Source organism: Vidua chalybeata, chromosome 13, assembly GCF_026979565.1.
Source record: "Vidua chalybeata isolate OUT-0048 chromosome 13, bVidCha1 merged haplotype, whole genome shotgun sequence".
Lineage (NCBI taxonomy): Eukaryota > Metazoa > Chordata > Aves > Passeriformes > Viduidae > Vidua > Vidua chalybeata.
Window position 1 is genome coordinate 17870950 of NC_071542.1, and position 24596 is coordinate 17895545.

Consider the following 24596-nt stretch of genomic DNA (forward strand, 5'->3'; position numbering starts at 1 on the left):
CCTCTCCAGAAGCAGATGTGGGAAGGGGGAGAAATGGGAAGTGAAGTATTCCTACAGATAATGTATTATTTTTATGTAGGAACAGCAGTGAACTGGGAAAAGCAGACAGCAGAGGAGGCCTGTGACTTGAAAGCACATGTCATGGGACAGCCATTTGTCACTGTAGCTGCAGTGTAGTGTAGTTTATCACTGGCCTTTGCATGGTTTGCAGAGGAACTTCAAGACTGGGACCAGCTCAGTCCTTAATACCATATGTACTCCAGAAATGTGGTGTTGAGAGAAACAGAAGCCTCCTCAGCTTTCCTGGCTGATGCCTTCTAAAGGAGCCAACCAAGCCATGTCTTAGTTCTCTAGACTAGTTTGCTTCTTCCTACTTTGCTTCTCCTGAAGACACCTGGCCCCCTCTTGGTGGAGTTACTCAGATAAGACTCTGGTCAGCTTTTCCACATCATGACCTGACTGAGGCACCTTAATCTGCATGCTGCAGTCCCTTCACTCAGGTGTCATCTCACACCCTTTTGCATGCTGTGGCAGCAGCTTTGAAGGAAGCTTGTCTGCCACTGCTCTTGTGTCCCTTCTGGAGGCCCCCGTTCTCACACTGAAAGGCAGTAAAAATGGAGAAATTAGAGAGAAGAGGCAATTTTAAAGGATTAGAGATCTCCAGAATTTCAGTCATGAAGAACCACAGCCAGCTGACAGTCACTAAGTCCCCCCCCATGCACAGAACCACTGGAGAAAAGCTGCCCAGGCTCTCAGCTCCCTGGAGAGTGGCCTTGGTCAGTGTCTGGGGGCATACAGACACAGTGACTGAAAAAGAAACACCCCAGTTAGAGCCCCCAGAGCACAGTTTGCTAATTCTGGGATGTGCAGCCTCCCCCTGCCCAGGGGTGTTTTGGGGAGAAGTCTGAGGCATTGTCCTTGCACAGCCCCATGCTGGCACTTGGAGAGAGCCCCACACCAGGAGCCAAGGGCAGGTTGGGCCCTCCTCCCAGGGGAACACGAATGATGGTTAAAGCTTTGGCTGTCAGTTTTCAGTTCTCAGTTTTAGTTTTCCCTTTCCTTCGGTGGCTCACTCTGCAGCTTTGTATTCCCTTCACCTTCCCCAGATGCCAGCAAAGCCCAGTTCTGCCCCTCTCCATCACTAGAGGGAGCGTTTTGCACGGTAATTCCCATTCCAGCCACTGCTGGTTGTCCATCATTTATGTCACATGGACACCTCATATTTTTCCAATCTTAAAAAAAGGGGAGGAAGGCCAACAAACTGCTTCGTGATACCCTGTTAATCCTCCTCGATAAAAAGGGGCATAAACCTTTTATATTAACGTGGAGCACATAAAACATTTAACACACTTGACGCTGAAGTCTCTGCTGGTAAAACATGATTTCCATGGGGTATAATTCATTAATATTGCTGTACTTCTGGCAGGAGATCATTCAGCTGACATTCTGCTTTATCTTAGTTTTTCATGGTGGGGGGACTTGCTGGATAAACCTGGTTGGAAACTCTACAGACAACACTGTTTTTCAGTGGAAAATTGGATTTTCAGCCAAACGAAAATGATCATTTGAGCCTCAACATTATTAAGGGCAGATGGAAGAGCATAATCTTTACAAAGCTGAATGGGAACTGCATTTTTTCTTTTATATTTCAGTTAAATTCAAAGGAGGTCTTGTGTTTAACTTGGTATTTTTAGCTGAGTCCTGTCTCTGTGGTGTTAACTGTATGGTATCAATCAGTTTCACTTGTTTTTAAAATTTTTGTCTCTGCTGGGAGGAAAAAAAAAAGGAGATGTGTAACTTGTATGAATCTCGGAAAGCAAATACAAATCCTGTCCGTTTTAATAGAGATGTCATAAAAAAGCAATCAAAGCTTTTCCATGTGTGTGAAGTGGTTCATGTTCTGCACCTTGATTTTGTGCATGTACTGCAGGTGTTAGCCCTCTCTCTACAGACACACGCATTTATTACATAGATTTGTAGTCCATACGTGGCATCCTGTGTTGGTAAATCAGACTGTTCTTTTCCACTTGGAAAGGTTTCCTCACTAAGAAGTAAGATGTCCTCCTGCATGGGCTGTTTCCAAGTGCATCTGTCAGCAAGTGGAGCAATAATCTCGCTGGAGTGAGTGGTGCTGCTCCGTGCAGAACTTGCTGGGGACAGGGAGGAAATGTTTGCATGCTGGGCAGCACGGACAGGATGTTCTGATGAATAAGATGTACTTTCTTCGTGTTTCTGTTATTTAATAACCGTGCTTAAAAAGCTCTTTCTATGTGTTTGGTGCTCCCTAACTCCAGGCTATTCCTCTCCTAGGCTTTGGTGTCCCTGAAGCTGCTGGGAAATCAGTTAGTTACGTTGCCTTCGCAGGATAAGTGGAATTGCAAACAACTTAAGTCGCTGGATCTTTCAAAAAACCAGCTTGGGAAGTAAGTGTTTCTTTCAAGTTTTGGCTAAGAAAACAAAAGCTGAAGAAATAATAGCAAACCCAATCCCTCGTGTAACACAAAGGGTGTCAGGAGAGAATTAATCACCTGCATAGAAGGCATTGATACCCACATACCATGTCCCCAAGTATATTGTGTGTCTGTGACAGTGATGAATTATCCTTTGCTGAATTCTTTAGGCATTTAACACACTGTATCATTTATTAAGTGGATAGATTCTTGATAATGGCAGTTTAATTTCTGAGCATGTAGGAATTTCTTCAGCCCAGTGTGTGGTTCATCACTACAAATACAAGTTTGTGGGGAGCATATCTTAACCATAAACCATCTGGCTGGACTGCAGTTATTAGTTAGTGTGGGAGTATTGTTATGGAAAAAATGAAAAGTCTTTGTTTTTTAAATGGAAGTATAACCAGCTGCAAGTTCATAGAGAAGATTTCCAACCTAAAGAATTCTCTGATTCTAAGACTGATGTTAATAAGATCATCCAATAAATCAGTGATGTTCTTCTGTTTAGAGATTCCAATAGGCATGTTTAACACAGAGAGTTAAAGGTCCTTTATCATGTCCAAAATTGCACTGAATTGTGTCATGCTGATACCTTCTCATTTGGGTGCCTGTCCAACACAGTTTTTGGAGTCCTTAGGAGTTTCTGCGTCAGTTGCAAAAGACAAATTATACTTTTTAAATGTCCCAGTGCATTTCCAGAGTCATGCTGGTGGGTCATCTTCTCCTTGACTCCCTGGGGAAGGCAGGCAGGGGCAGCAGGTTGGTTCTCCAGGCTCTGGTGAAACTCCTTCAATTTGCTGTTTGACAGCCACTTAACCCTGACACCCATAAAGCCAGGGGTCAAGTGCTCCTGCCCTGGGAGCTGGGAGCACTGCCTTGAGGAGCTCTGTTGATTTGCCAGGAGAAAACCACAGGGCTGGTTGGTGGAGTCTGATTGCACAGCAGGTTTCAATCCCATCTCTCCAGAGCAGGTGGGATCCTGTGAGAGCTGTGAGCATGGTCAGGCTCTTCCCCACGTAGCTCAGCACTTTTCCAAGATCTTTTCCCCATGAGTCCTTGTCTTGTTTGGCCCACAGGAGTGATGAGGGGTTTAAAACGAAGAGGATCCCCTTTTTCACCACGAAGAATAGGGTGCGTGGTGGCCCCGAGGCAGGTAAGGCACACAGTGCATGCTGGCAATGCCAGGTGTGCAGGAATCTGCAGTTTGGCTGGAGGAAAAGCAGAGTAGATTCCTCTGCAATTTAAAGTGCAACTGCATTTCATTAAGAGGAAATACGTTCAGATAAAATGTTTCTAAAGAAACGATGCAGTTGGTTGGTACCACCAATATAGAAAGATGGTGTGAAACCTGTTTCTTTTGCTCCTTCCTAAAGGTTATGCCTTTTAGCAGAGCATTAAGTGGCATATTAAAGGGAAGTTAACCCATAATTATCCCTGTGATTCTTAGGATTGTTTTTGTTGCTTTGTAAATGACACATTTTCCCCTGCCTGTGATTTGCACCCTCAGTGTGGGGCAGAGCTGATGAAATGCACGTGAAATCCCAGAGAGAACAAAGGGATATCAGAAGATGCTGCACTGCTTCCTGCTCTCTGTGGGATTCATCTGCATTTCTTTTGTCGTTTTATTTTAAAGCACTTGGGGAGTTTTCTCATTCTGGCTGCCTGCAGAATGCCTGGCTCTAAGCATTCCTTGCCAGTCACAGAGTGAGACAGAGCCAGCGTCACACCCCAGCAACCCTCGACTGCTCGTGGGAGGAAGAGTCCCTCCTGCAGCAAATCCTTCCCTGAGTTCCCCTGAAAACTGTGCCTGAGGTGAAATTGGTAAATGAGCCACGTGCAGCCATAGCTGTAGGGTCTGGCTGGAGATCCTCACCTCCAGCTGGCTCCTCTGGGAGGCAGAGGCTCTACCTGGACCTCCGGGCCAGGCTGATCCTGCCTCGTTTTCCTGTCCATGGCAGTGGAGGCTGCTGTGCTGAGTGAGGTGTGTTGCCCCCCGAGGGGGAGAAGAGGCTGGTCTGTGCTGTTTCACAGGCAGGAAATGGAAATAGAAATGCTGTGACATTGTTGGACTACGGAACAACTGGAAAAGGAGTCTGAACCTTATGGATCTGTGGAGTCTGACATATCCTCAGATCTTTGTTGTGAAGTGCTGCAGCAGCATTTCCCAAAGGGGAGAGAAGGGCAGGAGCAGCAGGCAAAGGCAGCTAAAACCAGCTCTAAAAGAGAATTGCTGTCCTAATGGAAATCTCTACGTGCTGCAAACCCAGCATAACCCCCTGCAGAAAGCAGGAGGGGATGGGCTCTGCATCAGTGACATTTGAACAGCCACTTTACACCCTGGTGCAACCTGGAGCTGCCTCAGGTGGCCTCAGGTAGCAGGGGGCACAGAGTAGCCCACCTGGCTGGTGCCATGGGTGAGCAGCCATAGAGACAGAGCAAAGCCAGCTCATCCTTTTCTCTCTGTTCCTCTGCCAAGTGTAGCTTGGTGAGACGAGAGGATGTGGCCAAGAATTTAAACATCAAGAGAAAACAGGAGCTGGAGTACATCAGCTGCTCACAGAAGTCTCCTGGTGAGGTGGGGGTGGACAGGTTTTCATATGATTTACCAACAAAGCTGTTTACTTAAGTCTAGGTTATTTAAAGAGAATAATTTATGGTGCTCGCTATACTTGATTGATAAGTCTCTGAATAACTTCTTGCACATGCATGTTGGTAGCGTTTATTCATCCAAAAATACATTTTCAAGATGGGATTTGTTTTAATTTTTCTACAGTTCTTTAAAAGAAAATTTGAGCTGAAGCCAGAGAAATCATAAATAACTCATGAATAAATAATTACAATTCATAAACACCTCGAGCTTGCTTCCAATATAGTACACTCCTTTCCACCTGGGACTTTTTGGTGAATTCAGAGTATTGCTGCTATTTTAGGAGTTTGCTCCTGCGTGTCCAAGAGTGGCTAAATCTGTCTGTGCCCAGGTACCTACTGAAGAGCAACAATGCAAAGCTCAAGTCCAGCGATGAGCCAGAAAGGAAGTGAGTTGCATCCATGAATAAGCCTGCTGTTCTCCTAAAATAATCCCAAAGATGATTTTTAAATTTGAAAACTCAAAAGGCAGACTGTGACACTGCCCACACCAGACAGTCCTGTCACGTATATGAAACACCCCTGCAGACTGTGGGACTCTATCTTGCTCCTTTTCTGATCACAGCTCAGGCTGCAAGTGCTGTTAATATTAGAACTGGGGAGTTTTCTTCCATTTTTTTTTTCCTCTTTTTGACTAAGTCTAATTACAGTTCCTCACATCTTCTCTGTAAAGGAAGATCTTGGTGGAAGTGGAACTGTCCCATCCCTCAGGAAAGGGAGAGTCTTGCATCTCAGGGAGTTGCTTTGATTGACCATAGAGGCAGCAGATGGTGCTGGTTGTACTTTCCTATTCAGATTCCAAACCTGCCTGGTTTTCCTTCATTTCAGGATGCTCTTTGGTAGATAAATGTGACACCCTCAACACAGCAACACAATCCATGGCAGCTTTTTGTGCTGCTATCCCAGGTGCCATTTCTGGAGTGAAGTGGTGCTCTTTGGTACTTGAAGAGCTTCTCTTTGTTTGAGCCTCTCCAGCAGCACAACTCAGCCATGCAGTTGATGCTCTTACTGCTTTGGTTTCTCTCAAAATACACAAGATACTCCTCAGGCGTGGAGGAAGCTCCCTGAGTCCTTCTATCTAAAACAGAATAGAGGAGCAAACACCAGCATGTTTTAGAGACAGCATAGGTCAGTCTCTCAGCTCCAGTTTGGGTTTTCTTCGCTGTTGTTACTGACTTTGATCCACCATAAATTACTGTGGGATGCAACGTGGGAGCCTGAACATAAATTCTGACTGGCTTTTCTCAGGTAATATGGAAAAAACCACTTTGAGAACCAGCTGTGCCCTGGGTGTGCCCTTTCAGTGCCATGTTGAGAACCAGTTGTGCCCATGGGATGCTCTCTCAGTGCCAGCTGTTAGGCTGCAATAGAGGCAGTTCACAAGGTATTACCATGTATTCAACAGCAGGAGATAAGGTGCCACTCATCCCCAGAACTGTTTTGGGCAGGCTTGGAGTTCCTCCCTCAGCGCCCCATAAGTCCTGGACACTGTCACCTTCCAGCACTGTGACTTTAGGACATTGAGATGTGAACATTGATATTTGATTGTCACTGAAGGCCATTTGCTTTTCTGCTCTTCCTTGGGGGTGGCCCCTGCCAATGGACATGACCTCATGTCCTGCCCACAAAGTTCAGGTGAAGCTCTTGGTTCCAGAGCCTTGATGCCTGTTTTGTTGTTTCTTTTTTTAAAGGTGCATTTTGTTTCCTGTCTTGTTCCAGGTCCTTTTCTGGAGTTCCCAGCATTTCTGAGCGATTCTCTGGAGGTTCTTTATCTGAACGACAATCAGCTGGACTCTGTCCCACAGTCCGTTTGCCTCCTGAAAGGTTTAACAGAGCTTTATATAGGAAAGTATGTCCATGTCCTGGAAAAGCTTTGCAGTGTTATTTCCATGTTGTTTTAGTGACCAGTCTTCTGTGGAGCCCCACCCCAGATGTCCAGTGCTTTTGAAGTCAGAAAGCTGGAAATAGTCAGCCCCTTGTTAGAGCTGTGCCCATGGTTTGCTTTAGATAAGGAAGGCTGGTCTTTTGAGTTAGGGAAGATGATCTAATGCTTTGAACACAGGCCTGGGAATCTAATGTGCCTCTAGTTCATTCTGGCTTTTTGCTGTCAGTTTCTGTAGTGCTACATTCAATAACTCATCATTTTTGCCTTTATTTCCTCAACTATCCAGCAAAGATGATTACATTTGTCTGCCTCAGAGGATAAATTGAGGTTATGCATCACTTTTAGGATGGAAATTGCTATTAAAGTGCTGAGTAGTCTTATTAAAATGTTAATGGACGATTTCTGCAAGGGTAGAATAGCGTAATCTGAGAGTCCGTGAGAGCAGCTACTTACACACAAAGCCTGGTTGTTGGTAGATTTATTTGTTTTTGTACAGTAACCCTGGTATCCGAGAGCTTCCTCCAGAACTTGGACAGCTGGCTAATCTCTGGCAGCTGGATATCGAGGAACTAAATATCAGTAACGTTCCTGCAGAGATCAGAAAAGAGGGTAAGGCTGATGCTGTGTATTCTTTATTAAATTGAGTGAACGTGCAATAAAATCTCTTCCTTTTAATGGTCAAGAGCAGGAACAGGCAGTGAATGCCTGAGCCCTCGTGGGGTTAACTGGAATTGCACAGGGAAACCTACTCGTATTTACAAATTTGATTATCAGTGCTAAGCTCTGGCTGTAATGATCAATTTAAGACAGATGACAATTTAAAATTATGACTTATAAATGCAGTATTTCATTTGCAGTATGCATAAATTCTGTGGCTTGCTTCCTGAATGTGGATATTTTAAGATATTTAGATGGTCTCTCTAAAGACTGAAGTATTTAGGATCAGCAGTCACTGTCCCATTGAAGTGACTTTATTGTGAGCTGCTAGGTTTTTGGATCTATTATAATGCTGTCTTCTTTTTTTTTTTTTTTTTTTTTCTTTTTGCATTTTAATCAGAAAATCCTTTGGGAGCAAAGTTATTAGGAATTATTCCTGCTCCAGCAGTATACTGTTGAAACCTCAATCTCACTTTAACTGGAAACATAAAAGCAGAGGGAAAAACTGAGTATTTTCCAATACTAAATTAGTATTTTATGTTTCCTTTCAGCTTCTGAAGCATAGGAGCCCCAGCATTTGTTTCTCCTTACAGTGCTCCATTGTGGAGCCTCCGAGCAGTGACCTTTTCCTGGGGTCTCTGTCTCAGGTTTGTCCGCTGGAGGTTTCTTTGTTTATTCTCAGCCCACAGCCAGACTGCAGGGGAAGCATGAGTTCACAGGCACGATGTGTGTGCAGAGTGGGGTTGGTTCTGTCCCTGGGTGCTGGTGGCTGCAGTGCCCACCCCGTTCTGTCCCGCTCACAGGCCCCAAGACGGTGCTGGCGTATTTACGAGCGCAGCTGCGGCGGGCCGAGAAGTGCAAGCTGATGAAGATGATCGTCATCGGCCCCCCCCGGCAGGGCAAGTCCACGCTGGTGGAGATCCTGCAGACAGGGAAGGTGCCCCAGATGATGCACAGCGATGCCACCATCCGCACAACCAAGTGGGAGCTCCCCAAGCCCGTGGGGCACAAGGCGAAGGTGAAAAGCGGTCGGAGATCTGCAGGCCCGGTGGGATGTGGGAGCCCTGCGGGGTCCGTGTGGGCTGAAATTTGAAATTGTCCTTTTGCAAAGAGCAGTTTCCATTGCCTCACAAGTGGGATGTGGTTTTAGACCTGTTGCAATTCTGTTTCGTTTCCAGCTGGTACTAGAGGGCAGTTCTGTTTTCCTGACTGTATTCTAAAGAAAGCTGTGTGTTGGCTAGGCTGAAAATGTGGCTCTCCCGCCTTGAGTGGACACTAATTTTGAGAGAGTGCTTTAAATCAGCTTCTCTGCAGCAGATTGTGCTTTCATTTGGGACATCATTCATTTGGGACTTCCTTGATACCAGACCTGTCCTAGGTGGGCGATGTGGGTGGAAGGTGTGATCCAGGGATGTCTAAGGCATATCTTGAACACCCAGATCTCAGGTGGCTCATTCATGGAGTGTGCCATACTGACCTCATTTGGAGAGCACTGATTTAATCCAAGCATTTGTAGGTGGCCCTATCCACTGCCTGCAGAGTAGCCCAGGGATTAGAGGATGCAGAATTCATCCTGAGGTCTTGTCAGAGCTGGGGGGGGTGCAAACACATCACTCCCCCTTCCCAGATGAGAGCCATGACCACCAGACTGTTTTGGAGAGGGGAAAGGAGCCTGCTGAGTTCAGCTGTTCCACAGCAAAGAGTGCCAGGCCAGAGACAGAAAGAAAAGAGCAACACAGGCTGACTCCTTGAAGGGTAGACTTTGGTGGGAGAAGGGATTTGTGCATTTTGTGTTGAAGAGCAATTGAATAAAATAAAAGTGTAGACAGCACCAGGGACCTGGAGTGGAATCAAGACAATAACAGGCTTTTATCCCTATCTCTGAGTCTGTCTGTCCACACACACACTCACAGCTGAAGGTCTTTTGGATGAACAAAGCAGTCCTTGTCCTGGTTAGGGCTTGGTTTCAACAATATGGAAGTTCTTCCAGCTGTTTTTTGGGAGACTTCACACGGATTACACAGAATCAGAGCCCTGCTGAGATACTGAGCTCCTGACTGAACTCTCATAGGGTAACTTCCATGTGGGATCTGTCAGTACCTGGCCCCAGCCCCCTGAACAGAGCCCACTGGGTGTTATGTGATGCTCTCAGGATGGTGGCTGGAGGAGGGTTTGGTTTTGTGTTCAGTCTCAGTGTTTTTGACTCTCTGGGGCCAAGTGATTTAGGGACAGAACTTCCCAGGTGTGCAGGTACTTCCTGCTGCACCTGGGAGCCTGAATACCATTGAAGCAGAGAGCCAGGCTCCTTCTTACTCCTGTCATGGGGCTGCACAGAGGAATGGATGCAGGAATACTGGGAAGAGAGCCAGAACTGGAGAGGCCTCCATTTAAGCATTCCCCCAGAAATCAGTGAGTCTGATTCACAGCAACTGTGATTCTGGCCCATCTCTGGCGTGGCACAGACGTCAGAAGCCTGGGAGCAACATGTAGGAGGTGTTTATGGAAGGCCTGAGAAGCTTCCCATCTACTGAGCATCTCCCTTCTGCTTGGCTCAGCTCAGTCTGAGCTCAGTGGAAGTGATTTCAGCAGGGGTTTCCTGTTCCCCACAGCAATGGCAGATAAGCAGCTTCAATGGTCTTGAGGAGCGTGGCACAGGCAAGGATGAAACAGTTTCTATTACAGATGCAGTGAAATGCAGGGCTCAGAATGAGACCCTTGTTTGGACTGGAGAATCCACAGCATTAACTGGAGTTTTACCAGCATCAAGGGCACCTCTATCGTTTTAGCAGCAAGTAATTAGTCTTGATTTCCTGTGGGGAAGTGGTAGCCATGCTTAACAATTGCTTGTTGATTTATCTTTCCTGGAGGCACAATTAGGACATTGAACCCCTTCTTGTGTCATACATTATGCAGGCGTAGGTTTATACTTCAGCTATTATCTCCCAGTGATTTACTGCCACGGTTTGATTTGAACACTTCTCTTTGTCTAAGTAGGTTGATTCAGTGGAGTTCAATGTCTGGGATATCGGAGGCCCAGCGAGCATGTCTACAGTCAATCAGTGTTTCTTCACAGACAAAGCATTGTACATAGTGGTCTGGAACTTGGCACTGGGGGAAGAAGCTGTGGCAAACTTACAGTTCTGGTTGCTGAACATTGAGGTAAGAAGTCACTGGTGGGCTCTGGGATATCTATTTATCAAGCGGCAGCTCAGCACGCAGATATGTGATATTGCAGATTCTTTTTGCTCTGCTTTTAAAAGCTCCCCAAGCTATGAATTTTGCACAGCATTTGGAATTCATTTTCCATTACGCTGTAGGCGTATCGCTATATTTAATGGTTTAAATTTATCATTTGCTTTGTTCTCCCTCACACACAGCAGAGAACGAAACAAAAGCTGATTTATAAACCCTTGCTAAGTAAGGCTGAACATACTTATTTTGGAATTAGTGTTTGACCACACTGTGCTCCAAGGGGGGTTTGAAGCATTTTCTTCCTTGTGTGGGTTAGACACACATTAGTCTTGAGGTTATATTTTTAACACTTTAGATTCAGGTAAGCTGGAGAGTATTTCCAAAACAGCTCTCATTTAGACTCACAGCTGATTCATTGCTGTGGATTGATTTTTCCAACACCATGTTCATAATTGTCTGTAACTCTTTATTATTTGATAATTGTTTTAACATTAAATGCACAAAAATGTGTGCCTCTCGAAAAGCAAACATCTTGTAATTATCAAAATATTAATGGTCAGCAGGAATGAAAAACCCAAACCAGGTAACAAAGCTGAAAGGAAAATGATTATATTTCAAAAATATATGATGTGTCCTTAATACATCCCAGCAAGCACATAGTAACATCAGGAAAAATGCAGAGAAATATGATCATGATGGTTAAAAGAAGGGAAAAGTGCACAGGGCTCTATGTAGACATGATGGGGAAAGGAGAAAACCATAAAAGAGTCTTTGTTCATGATCCTTTACAATAGAATTGGGAGAGAACAAGTGAAATTGTAGTTTGAAGCAAACTGTGGGAAGTATCTTAAACACACTGGATGGCTACCCTGTAGAATTTGCTGGAAATAAAGTGTGCTGGGGGTACCAGAGATTGGAAAGACAAACTGGTGAATGAAAACTCCATCAATGAATTCTGAGATAGTCCCTTGTGCTGAGGAGGTCAGTGAGCTGCAGGCTGCTGGGTACTGGGAGAACACACCAGGGAACATCTTTCCATCCTGCCCTGTGCCTGTGCTCTCCATGAGCCTCCAGCAGCAGCCAAGGGGCTGGCTCCATGCTGGGCCAGGGGGCCCTTTGGTGTGGCTTGGTGCAGCCACCACTCCTGGGCTTGTTCAGTGTCACTGGGAGATTTCAGTGGGCATCACAGGAGGGAAATGGATTGCCTGCAAAGAAGGAAATCTTTCTGCCTCTGAGTATTCTTCTGTGGTCAAAATCATTTGGATGGGCAAATGATCCCTGCTTAATCCCTGTGCAATCCCATTGTATCTTGGCAGCATTTTCCCTGAGATCTGGATACATTCCAGGGTTGTAATACACTCATGGAAGGGTTGGAAGAAACCACAAGATCACTAATCTATTCCTTTGCTCTGATTCAGGATTAAGTAGATTGAGACCTTTCTAGAAATTTATCTCATCTCTCCATGTATCTCCAGTGAAAAAGTTTGTGTGACTTCTCCGGGTATCCATTCCAGATTAGCCTTTTTCAGGATGTCAGATCTTCTGGCTGCAGGTTAAGTTAGCTTTGTCTGGGCAGACATGGTTCCCTTCATTTCACTGACTCACAGCAACTCCCTTTGTGTTAAACCCTGATGTAAAAACCCAAAGTGACAGTCTCCTGCTCTGCAGTAGTAGCAGATGATTAAGCCATGCTCTGCAGAACTTCTGTAATACCCAGATCACTTGTAGCTGTCAAGCTGCCATGACAGGTTGCCTTTATTTTATAAATATATATATGTATTCCATTTTATTAATATGTGTGACTCCCTCCTGTTAAATATTACACTTTTCACCTGTCCTCACTGATGTAATCTGGATGAGATCACTGCCGGTGTTTTCTCTTGCAGGCCAAGGCTCCAAACTCAGTGGTGTTGGTGGTAGGAACACACCTTGATTTGATTGAAACGAAATTCCGTGTGGAGAGGATAGCAACCCTGAGAGCCTATGTCCTGGCTCTGTGTCGCTCTCCCTCTGGATCCAGAGCAACTGGCTTCCCAGATATCACCTTCAAGCACCTGCAGTGAGTACTTGTGCCTTCGTGAAGTTCAGTCACTCGCTCTTTGTTTTATGACACTTTTAACAATTTTGAGATACTTGATCTCCTTGGCAACGGAACCAATTTAGAGACTCGTCAGCATTGCATTTCATCTATTTTTGACTGAGATAATATATTATAATGGGAGAGAAGGTCAGTGTTGCTCAGGGGGTTGATGATGAGTCTGAGAGCTGGAAGCTCCAAAGTCATGACCTTGACCAGCCTGTTTACTGCTCCCCCTTCACTCAGGTTTCTCTGTTTAATGGTGACACATTAGTCACAAGGGGAGAAGGTGCAGATTGACTAATTAATGCTGTGAGAGCGTGACTGTCACAGGGTGGGTGTCAGGGCCTTTGCTGAGGGGAGGCTGTGGGTGGTACCTGACGTGGGAACATGGCTCACGTGGCTGGGCGAGGAGGGGTCAGTCCCCCGAGCCCCTGGCAGTCCAAACCTGTCCCATCCATCTCCAGGTGTCACAACAGAGGGCTGGGGCTGCCTGGGAGGTGGGTGCCACTCAGGCCACACAGTCTGGCACTGCTCCAAGAGAATGCCCTTGGGAAGAGGAGGCTGCTCCAGCTTGGAACAGAGCGTGCCTGTGAGCCAGGAGGTGAACGTGGATGCAGCAGGCTGGCACCAGACAACGTGAAAATATCTGCCTGGGGCAAGAGCAGGTGGCAGCTGGCAAGTGAGGAAGGGCACTGTGATGTCCCCAGCACTTCCCATCTGCTGCCTGGCAAAGGCATCAGCCGACCTCCCACACACTGCTCTGCAGGCACTGTCAGGCATCCCAGGCTGTGTCAGGCATCCCAGCCAGCTCTTCTCCATTAGAAGAAGCACCAGGGACCCACTGTGAGGCTCAAAGACTCACCATGAGAAGGAGAAAACTTGTTTGTGTCACCTCAAGCCTCTTTGGCCATCACCTCAGAGCATCACAACACAGTCTCGATCATTCTTTCTCAAAGGGATTTTCTTTCACCCTGACAGGCATCCTGAACATTTCTCTTCACCTTCCTTTCCCCTTGCATTTCTTCCCAGCCTGATTTCATGCCTCCTTCCTCCTGTGCCTCTCCACACCCCATCATCCACCTGGAATGAGCATGGTATTAAGCTCTGGGGCTGGAGGAGTGAAATCCTTGTGTGGGTGACCCCGGGTGCTTCTGTCAGTGGTCAGGGTCATCCTGCATCCCAGTGAGCTGCACACTTCCCAGTGCCATGCAGGGCTGAGGTTTAAGATACAGCATATTTTCATTAGAGAAGGGTTTACTGTCTGCCATGAGAATGTGTGTAGGATAAGTTAGAAAGACCCTTTGTTGGGGAAAGTGGAACAGAACTGTTCTTATCCAGCCCACAAAAAGATTAAAACTAGTAGGAGTTGAAGAGAGCAGGTTTTTAGCTGTTGAAGAGATAATGAAGGCCAGCTTTTAGGATCTAAGCATCAATTCCCAGATTGCAGGATCCAGCTGATCAAGGACCGGAATGAGGGTGGAAAAGGTGTCTGGTAGTCATCATCCTGCCTCTTTGATCTGGGGCAGGGAGGACTGGACTTGTCTCCAGAGGCTGCTGGGGCACAGAGTTTTCCTCCTCCCCACAGCCCCTTCCAGGATGTGTGTGGCTCAGGAGGGACAGAGGGGGATGATTTTGGTCAGGCTGCCAGGGATGTCCCCAGACATCCCAGTGCACAGGGGACAGCAGTGCAGGGAGTGAAGCAGGCAGAGCAGAGCCTGGGCTAATACAGATGTGGCCTGATATATCTTTTCCAGGCAACTCCATGTGTTTTCTCTAAAGTATTCTAAAAATACTCACTGACAGCCTTCCTCCCATTCAGCTGACACAGGAAATTTAAAGTCATTGATAAGAGAAAGTGAGCCTGGAAAGGAAGCCAGTGTGCTGATAAGGATTGATAACCTTCCCCCATGCATGACTTTTGCAGTGAGCTCTCGTGTAAGACTCTGGAAGGCCTCGAGGGACTGCGGCAGCTGATTTTTCACGTCACCTGCAACATGAAGGATGTCGGCAGCTCAATTTGCTCCCAGAAACTTGCAGGGAGATTGGTGAGAACTGGTCTGTCTTGGTGATCCTTACCAAAGCAGGGCTTTTGGGAGGCTTGGGAGGTGACCTTTAGGAGTTATTGATGGAGTAAGGGGTTGATGCAGGAGCCATGTGAATATTTAAGATGGCAATCTCGCTCTGGGAGAAGACAGCACTAAAAGATCCCTGTGAAAGGAAGAGGGCAGCCAGTTCATGCCTTACTGGCTGATCCTGATCCTGCTGGTTTTCTCACATGGCTTGCAGATACCACGGAGTTACCTCAGCCTCCAAGAAGCTGTCCTTGCAGAACAGCATAGAAGAAGTCAAAATGATGATGTGCAATATTTAACAGACAGACAAATAGAGCTGATGATCGAGCAAACACCTGGAAATGATATCAAAGACTATGAAGACTTGCAAACTGGTAGGTCAGAGCAGACCAGTAGTTTCTTGGAAATTAATATGTATGTCCAATTGAAATACTCCACAAATAGTAAATACAAATTTTACCAGTGTAGAGGTGACTTTGCAAATTGTTAAGATATAAAATTAGTAGTGGGACTCTGGGGACAGGACTGGAAAGTTTCTAAGGTTGTCTGAGGTTACTGATTTTTTTTAACAAGCTGTGTCTCATTTCTAGTCTGTGTAGAGTGAGGGTTGCCATAGTTTCAAGTCTGGCTTCTCTGTAGGACCCCAAATTTGTGATCTTTATGGAGGCCTTGCCCTGCAGGAGGCAGGGAGAGCCTTTCCCTGTGAGGATGGCAGGAGGAGGGTGAAGGGGAGGTGTCATGGGAACAGAAATACTGGCTGTGAAGAAGTGAGATGTGGGTTTTACAAGTGGAGTGTCAGATAGCAGCACTCCTCAGATAGATGTTACTCTCTTGGCTTGGCTGGGTGCTGGCTGTATCTGGAACGTATAAAACTGCACAAACTGCCTCATAGTCTTACTCTTCTGCACTTCTGTGGTTTCCTAATGGTGGTCTATTGCTAATCCCCAATTCTTTACTTTTTTGCAGCCATTAATTTTCTCATAGAAACAGGGACACTGCTGCACTTCCCAGACACGAGCCACGGCCTGAGGAACCTCTACTTCCTTGACCCTGTCTGGCTCTCAGAATGTCTACAGAGGATTTTCAACATCAAGAGCTCCAAGTCTGTAGCTAAGAATGGAGTAATCAGAGCAGAGGACCTCAGGATGCTGCTGGTTGGGACGGGTTTCACCGAGCAGACCGAAGAGCAGTACTTCCAGTTCTTGGCCAAGTTTGAGATCGCCCTGCCTGTGGCCAATAACAGGTATGTTGATAATGAGAGAGGATTAGTCAGGCTGGAGAAAAATGGCCATTTAGTCAGTAAATATTAACAGGCTTTGCCATTCTTAAGTGGTTGTCTTGACAGGGTTCTTGTGCTGAGAAAATATCTGAGGGCATTCAGCAGTGTCATGGAAGGCACCCATCCATTTGGACTGTATTTCCTGAAGTGAGCATCCTCTGGGCCAAACCAGCCTGTGTGAAAGCTTTCCCAGAGCAGTCTTTGTCCACTGGGTGCATTGAGGCTGTGACAGGCTCAGCCACCAGCCCGGAGGGGCAGTGACACCACCAGGGATGTGGCCACGAGCAGGTGGAAGCTGTAGGAGCTCAGCCGGCGCAGCTGCAGCCGGGAGAGGATGTGAGGCCACGGCTGCCAGGCCTGAAATATAGATGGGCTGTAGTCATCTGTTTCCAGTGAAGGATCCTCACTTCAGTGTGGCAGAAAATTTTGAGTAATCAATACTTGTGTCAGTCCTGAAAGCAGCAGCATTTTATTCCTGGTGAAATCAGGAAAGCGTAGCTGCAGCAGCAACGTGATTTACTTGATTTTTAACCTCAATAGGTGTTGATCAATAGTTTTCCTAGAAATGGTCTAAAAAACCTCATTCTCTTTAAATGTTAATGAGTCCTCCTCCCCTCTGCCCCCCAGTCCCTTTTCCTCTGGGCAGAGTTCCCTGCAATTTTTCTCTCTCCCATCTGCTTGGCGACAGCCCTGTTGTTGGGCTAGCGGTGAGACCAGAGCTGTGTTGCACTTTTGATGTGGCATTTGCATTTCACTTCCTTGCCCTTGCAGGACAGCGCGGCTGCATCGCCCTGAGCCTCTGGGGAGCTCTGAATGCCAGCACAAGTGCAGCATTCTCTGTGCTGTCATTATGTCTGTCACTTATCCAGTCCCGGATGCCAACAAATTTTCTCAGGCTTAACACAGATAAAGCAGCAATGTTTCTGCTCAGTCCAAAATGCCTTTTGGACTCCTTGTCACTATCTGCCATTTTTCACCAGGGCAATTACATTGTGTGTGCCTCGGGAGCAAGGAAACTGCTTTTTCATAGCCTGCCCAATGTTTTTCTGAGCGATCCAAGCCACATTAGCAGAATATTCTTCCCACTGACGGGCTGTAGCTGTAGCAGGTTGGATTAATTTAATGTACTAGCCAGACACAGAGCAGTTATTTGTTACTGTGCTGCTGCAATTATTGTCTAGATTGCCAGATAGAGTTTCTGTGCAGTCAGTGGAGAAAGCAGCTGCCAGTTTCTGTTCTGAAAGGGTGGATGGGGGCATGTTTCACATATTTTCAAAATTTGCATTGGCTGTTGTTCAAGAGCGTCGAATCACCATCTGTGTTATAATCCACTAGATAGTTGTGGCCCAGAAGGGCCTCACTGGCCCTTCTTACACTCCTAGACCTTTTCTTGGATGTGCTAGGGAAAATTTATTTGCTGTCTGATGATGCATCCACTACTTTTATAGAGCGAGAAGTTTTTAGTTTGTTGCACTCTACTTTTCTGCCTAAGGTGCATGTAACTTAGCTGTGTTCTGCTTCTTAAAATACACTTAAAAGCGTGACCATTCTTACTGGAGTTTATAATTGAAACTTTTGCCAGTTTTACATTCCAAAGATGTTTCATGGAAGAGATAATTTGATCATGTAATATGTCATCACGTGTGACATATGGAGAGAGCTGTTGTCTAATGATGGCTGTTTTTTCTGAGCTGATATTTCAGATTTTACAGAATCCTGCAGCTGCTAGAGAGAAAACATGAGAGGCTTTAAAGCAGTGGATTCTGACCCAGCATTAGTTCTGGTTGTTGTCTAGTCCCTGCCAGTGTTATTTTGGTCAGGTCTCTTGGCCACGTGCCTTGTTGCTGTCGTTGTGCCCGTCAACCATGAGCCCCAGATGCCAACTCATTTTCTCAGGCTCAGCACTGATAAAACAGCAGTGTGTCTGCTTATAAGCAAATAACATTTTAGATTGTACAGGCATCCTGGGATGTGTTTGGTACAGAAGAGCATCACTGACAGGAGATTTACTGGCAAGTATTGAAAGCCATAAGCTCATGGTTTTCAAAACAGTTGCAGTGTTCCAGGACGTTTAACTTCCCAAATATGAAAGATCAGGACAAATGAATATTCTGGGATTACTGGGAGATCTGAAAATAATTTGAAAACGTTGTGGTCCCCTATACCAGCATAACTCTGTTAGTGCTGACTGGTCAGGCACAGATAACATCGTCTCCTTCACACTTGGGCAAAGTACCTAATAATCTAATTGCAGAGGAATCTGAGCTAGACAAGTGATTTCTCTGCTGGCAACAGCCTGGCAAAGTGAGCTCTTGCTCTAGGGGTTTGTCAGGGATGTGACAGGGATCCATCAGCTGCAGGATGGAGCTCTGTCATGCTGACCCATGAGGTGCTCTCTTTCCGGGGCTGGGTTGAGGCAAAGCAGCCCAGTCCCTGCAGCCTGGAACTCCTTTCTCCCACTTCTGGGCTTACAAAACCTGAGCTGGTGGAGCTCAGGTTTTGCACTGATTGCCTGTTCCACAGCTCTTAATTCCCTGCTTACTACCAGGGCAGAATAGTACCAAAAAAATGAGTCCCGCCATCACAGCTGTTCTAATGACTCTTATATTTTAATGCATTTAATTTGTGAGTACACAAATGCTCATTACATCAATTTTAGCCCTTTCCAATAGCCCTGGCTGAATTATGTAATGTCTGTTTTGCCTCTGCTTGCTTTCATAGTGTAAATTAATTTCTCCATGTATTGCTGCAGCATTTTAGTCTAAAAGCGTTTTTATATGCAGTAGGCTGTGCCATTAAAAATCTCTTTGGAGACTGAATCGCCCTATTATCTGGTAACAATGTACTCACTGTTAAAAGCTGTAGCTAAAATCTGAGCTGTTGAACTTGATGTGTTTCAGCTACCTCCTCCCACATCTGCTTCCTACCAAGCCGGCGTTAGATATCCACGGGCTCTGCCACCAGACCGCAAACACGGTCCAGAGGGTCTTCAAGATGAGTTTTGTCCCCGTTGGCTTTTGGCAAAGGTTCATAGCCCGGATGTTAATTAGCCTGGCAGAGATGGACCTCCAGGTAGGTTACTGTGTCTGTCTGCAAACAAAAGCAGACAGCTGAAGGGGTTCAGTCTAAGTGGGATGTCTCTTCACATCCCGCTCGCTTCTGACACAGACTTCAGTAACATTATCTGAGTAAAAAGGGAGAGACGAAGCTCTGCACTGTAAGTCTGATTCTGTTTTTGCAGTAGGTGTCATTGAGAACGACAAATTGGCACTGGGGGAGAAAACTTGAGTTCTCCACAGCTTCTTTATAACGTGATCCCCTGGAAGGTCTCAGTTCCTCCAGCATCTTCCAATTACAAGTAATTGGAGTTCTGCCTGTGGCTCTTGTCCATGACCATTCCACCAGGCCAGACTCCCTCACGGCTTTGCCAGAGGAGATCTGGAATAGCTCCAGCAAAGCCAAATATCTGAATCTCTATGGGTTTAAATGGGAAGAAAATTACAGGACTGTTGCCTTAATGAGGCACCCCATTAGTGCAAGTGCAATGAGTGACATTAAAGTAGTGTTTGCAAGGTTCTGAGAGCCCAGTGAATTTTGATGTTGTTGCAGATGTGTTTGCAGCAGTTTCTATCTGAAACTGTAATAAATATCTGCAAAATATTTATAGTACTGCTCTGGTATCTTCTTAGCAGCTCTCTATTAAACTGTGGTCTGTCAGTGATGTGCAGAACATGGAAAACATGATACCTGTTTTGGGAAGGTCCTCTGTGTTCCAGGCTTCTCAAGCCATTTAATAACTTTACCTCTTTTAACGGGCTGTCTTGGCAACCCCTTGCTTACATCCTCCTGGGCACTACATAATCCTAGAGCACCTTTCCTAGGGGCTTCATCCAGTCCTCATGAAGGGAGTGGAAAGGATGCCAGGCGTCAGACCTGTCTGCAGGCAAATAAATGTTGGAGCAATGAGTACAGCGGAGTCCTGCAGATTAACTTCTTGGTTTTAAAACAGAAATACATTTTGTTGGTTTGAAGTGTCTTGGAGAAGAGCCATCTTCCTCCCACTAAAACAGGTGGAAAAGTTAACTCTCTGCATTGAGGACAGGCTTCATCATTCACTAGAACATTTAGTGCTTTAGGTTTATAAGACTTTCGTGAATGCAGAATAAATACAGTAAATGTCACAGTTATAGAATTAGCTTTGTGCACTGATATGAAATTGTTCTTTTTCGAGTGGCATGAAAAAGATTTCCACTGTGGAAAAATCAATTTTACCACATGTATTTCCATTCCATCGCAAAATTTTATATGAGCACAAGTCACTTTTACTGGAAAAGGTACAACAGCACCTGTGAAAGCCAAAAAAAAAAAACAACCCACTTTCTTGCCTGATTAAAACATCCTTATGAGAAACTTCAGCACAATTTTCATGCTTTTCTGCTTGTTTCAGCTCTTTGAAAACAAGAAGAACACTAAGACAAGAAACAAAAAGGTGACCATCTACAGCTTCACAGGCACCCAAAGGAACCGCTGCAGCACGTTCCGAGTCAAAAGGACTCACACTGTTTACTGGCAGGAAGGTCTGTTCGTTACCTTTGATGGAGGCTATCTTAGGTAATTTGTGTTCATAATGCAACATGTGTGACAGGGGACTAATAGAGTGTATGAGACACATCAGCTGAATGGAGATGAATGGGCCTGACCCAGGCTGTGTGCTCACTCATCAGGAGAAGAGGAGGCTCTTCTAATGGACATAACTCATCTGGTAACAAATGCTGACAGAAATGACACATAACTGATTATTTGGCAGGTCTGAATGTATCAACCTTATCTGTTGTTGCAGCCACAAACTGGAAGAGGCCTGAGAACAGAAAGTGAAATTCAGAGTAGGGCTCTGGCAGCTTAAAATTGTGCATTTTCACATGCAAAGATTTCCTTACCTCAATGAGTTTTCCACTGAATCCTAAAACTTCACCACTGCGTGGCAGTAATCCAGGTCAATGGAGGTGCTTCTGTGCAGCAGGGATTGTGGACAAGTGCCTCAACCTGGCCAAGGCAGAATGTCTGCTGGCTGCAAGCCTGGGGAAAACCTCCTGTCCATGTTGTTTCACAAATGCAGACATTTAAGACGTTTGCTCCTTCAGTTCCTGGCAAGACAGGGAGGAACCATTGGTGCTGTTGCATGGTTGGAGGCCAGAAGGAAACAGTGACCTTCCCAAGTTTCCAAGCTCAGTAGAGATTTGAACCCAGACGCTGCAAACCACAGGCTGAATTCTGGACTGTGGTAGTGGTCATGCTGTTAGCTCCCTATGTATTTCAGGGAGTTGCACTTCCATGGGAATTGTGCAAAAATTATGTTCATAAACTTTTCCTAATGGTTTCTGGAAATACCATTATTACTCCACTGGAATTTTATTACTGATTTTACAGCTCCCAACCTTCCATCATTCTGTATAGGGCATTTCTGTCAAAACTCTCTGTCATACTCAGCTTGCTTAGGCCACAGTTTTCCCTAGGCCTGACCTTCTACAGCAGTCACCCTTTGTGAGGAACTGGCATTTCTTTGCAAGAATTCTCTTCTGAAAGTCATTTTCAGAACAGACTGAGTTGAAAATCACCCTCAAAGCTAGATTGCTTTGTGTTTTGATGACTCATGAACTGTGTCTTATTATGTAACTCAGGTTTCTTGCCAGAAAGAAAGTTTGTTGACACTGATACTTCAGAAAAGCTTCACAGGTCTGTCTTCTGGCTTTCTCACACAGCGTCGAGTCTTCTGATGTGAACTGGAAAAAGAAAAAAAGTGGTGGAATTAAAATAATTTCCCAGTCAGAAGCAAGAGACTTTTCAGCCATGGCATTCATCACGGATCATGTCAACTCTTTGATAGACCAGTGGTTCCCTGGTAAGAGAACAACTGTAATTTTCTGTGCAATGTTATGTCTTTTCAACAGAGGGTTGACAGAGCTCTCCAGGTGCACAGTACCGTGTGTTAATTGAAGACCCCTCAGGCTCTGACAGTCTCAAGCCAATAACATTTGATAAAAGCTAATAAACCTGCAGACAGATCAAGATTAGTTGCCAAAACCCTTTGGTCTAGACATTGTGTCTTCCAGTCTGTCTGTCACAGCAGCACAGGTGAAACATTGCAGTTCAAACAGGACCTGCAGGAGTTCAAGAGATTCATCCAGTGCTCGTAGCAGGGCTAGGGTTTGGCCTAAACTGCTTGGTGCTGTCCCTTGAACTCATTTTGGCATCAGCTGGGATAAGGATTTGCCCATCATTTCTAACTTTCTATGAGTTACAAAATTCTGATGTGAGAGGCTTGAGTGAATATGGTACCAAGGACTCCATGCCAAGGTAACTTCCTTGACTCCTGCAGCTGCTTTTCCTGTGCTCAGCACAGATCCTGCTGTTACCCAGCAGGCTCTTTGCAGCCCCAATACACTTTGTTTGAAACCAAAACAAAATCTGAAGTGCTCTTTGTCGTCCTACCCTGGTCTGGAAAGCAGTGCCAAAGTCTCTTAATTGGAGGCTCTGTGGAGGAAACAGTGGTGCACTCTCACATACTCACGTTCTACGTGTTCTGAAGATAAAAGAACATTTTATTTGCCTTTGGATTAAAATAATGCTAAAGTTAATCAGTGAAGCTTGAGAAGAGCCACGACTTCAAAGGCTGCAGCCTGTGTTCACCCTGACTAATTGTGGGCATTTAACAGAGCCTGTCACCACAAAATCTCTCTGTAGTTATGGGAAAGGTGTGAACCTCCCAAAGGCTTAGTCGTGGTAGAACCCACATTTCTGCTGGAGGGGCTGAACACCTTGAGGCGCCCATGAGGGAGCCCACAGGACCTGTGTTCCCAGCCTGGGTGCTGCAGGTGAGTGCTGAGCCTGAGCTCAGTGTGCTGTGCCTGCCAGCCTACTCCCAACCCCATTTCCACCTCAAGCCATCTGGCAGTTTGCAGTCTGGGCAGAGACAGAGACACCCAGCAAGCAGAAGGGTCTCTCCAATGCTTTATTCACATACTTCTAATTTCTGCTGGTCCTGAGAACATCTGCCTCACAAGCCTGTGCATTACCCGTGACCAGAGCAGGGTGAGTGTTGGGTTATGTCCACAGCCCTGTCTCCCCAGCACTGTCCTGTCTACTTTGCAAAGCTATTTTCTATTCCAGTCAGTACCTGCAGCAAACTGCTGCTGTGTGAGCGTGACCATTTCCAGCTGGCAGATCCAGGTCATGCTGCGGACACTGGAATGCACTCGGAGCTGTTGTTCCTTCTCAGCTGGCGTGGATGACGTTGTTTCCTGTTTGTTTGCTCTCTCTGAAGCCCTCACAGCCACGGAGAGCGATGGCACGTTGCTGATGGAGCAGTATGTGCCCTGCCACATCTGTGCAGCTGCCAGGCCGGAGCAGCGCGAGGGCGGCGAGAGGGCGGAGGATGCGCAGTACTTCAACATGGAGGATTGTGTCCTGACTGCCATCGAGCTGGACTACATCACGTGTCCTAACCATCCTGACATCCCTGTGTCGCTCCAAGAGCTGGTCCCAGAGCTTTTCATGACTGATTTTCCTGCCAGGTAATGTGTGATTGCCTTTGGTTGAGTTTCAATGTACCTGTGTGTTTTGGTTGGGCCCTTTTCCCGAGTCGCCTCTGCTAGAGGGACGTGCTGACCACAGGAAACAAATCCATCTGCTCTCAATCCGTGCTCTGGCAGCTCATCCTGGTGTTCAGCAACTTGCTTAGACAATATCTGTGTGCTGACCGAGTCATCACACCAGGGGTCCTTTGAGATCACCGTGGTGCAATGTGAAAGTCCCTTTTTAAAGCCACAGCTGTCCTGCATTGCCCAGAACTCTGGCCAGAACTTTCTGTAGTTGGAGCCTTTCTGGGATCCCACAAAAGGAGATTTTAATGTGGCGAAACAAAAAGGAAGTGCTGCTGCCTCACAAAATTGGCACTGAAATGGCCTTAATTTTGTAGGGGCCTGTAGGTGAGTGAGTTTATGGACACCACAGGGGGACTCACACTGAGCTGGGACTCCTGCTCGGCTGAGGACTGCTGGATATGTTGGGTGTGTGGCAGCCCTAAACAGCTGAAGGAGCTCTTCCCTACCCACTGCAGCACTGCCAAATCTTTAAGCTGCTTAACTGCATTCCCAGATGGGCTCAGTCTTACTTACATCACTACTTGATGTGCAGAGCAGGAGACCTGAGAGCAGGCAGGACAGGAGAGCAATGTCCCCTTTGGCTCCTGCTCTCTCAGACCTCTGGGTGCCCAATGCAGAATCACAGGACCTCTAGACCAGGTCTTGTTGGCTGCTGTCAGAGCTCTCTGTGCTCT

The 24596-nt window shown here is 46.1% G+C and overlaps 1 protein-coding gene across 1 annotated transcript in view; it reads left to right on the forward strand.

Annotated features, from left to right (window-relative positions):
• LRRK1 (leucine rich repeat kinase 1) overlaps positions 1–24596 on the forward strand; it is a 70274-nt gene that overhangs the window by 28549 nt on the left and 17129 nt on the right. The window contains exons 10-23 of the mRNA XM_053954869.1: positions 2311–2423; positions 3527–3603; positions 6816–6945; positions 7478–7590; positions 8442–8656; positions 10633–10797; positions 12717–12889; positions 14835–14955; positions 15197–15356; positions 15949–16225; positions 19162–19333; positions 20709–20872; positions 22021–22160; positions 23583–23832. Coding sequence (XP_053810844.1) covers positions 2311–2423; positions 3527–3603; positions 6816–6945; positions 7478–7590; positions 8442–8656; positions 10633–10797; positions 12717–12889; positions 14835–14955; positions 15197–15356; positions 15949–16225; positions 19162–19333; positions 20709–20872; positions 22021–22160; positions 23583–23832 — 2270 coding nt within the window. The remainder of the gene's footprint in view (positions 1–2310; positions 2424–3526; positions 3604–6815; positions 6946–7477; positions 7591–8441; positions 8657–10632; positions 10798–12716; positions 12890–14834; positions 14956–15196; positions 15357–15948; positions 16226–19161; positions 19334–20708; positions 20873–22020; positions 22161–23582; positions 23833–24596) is intronic.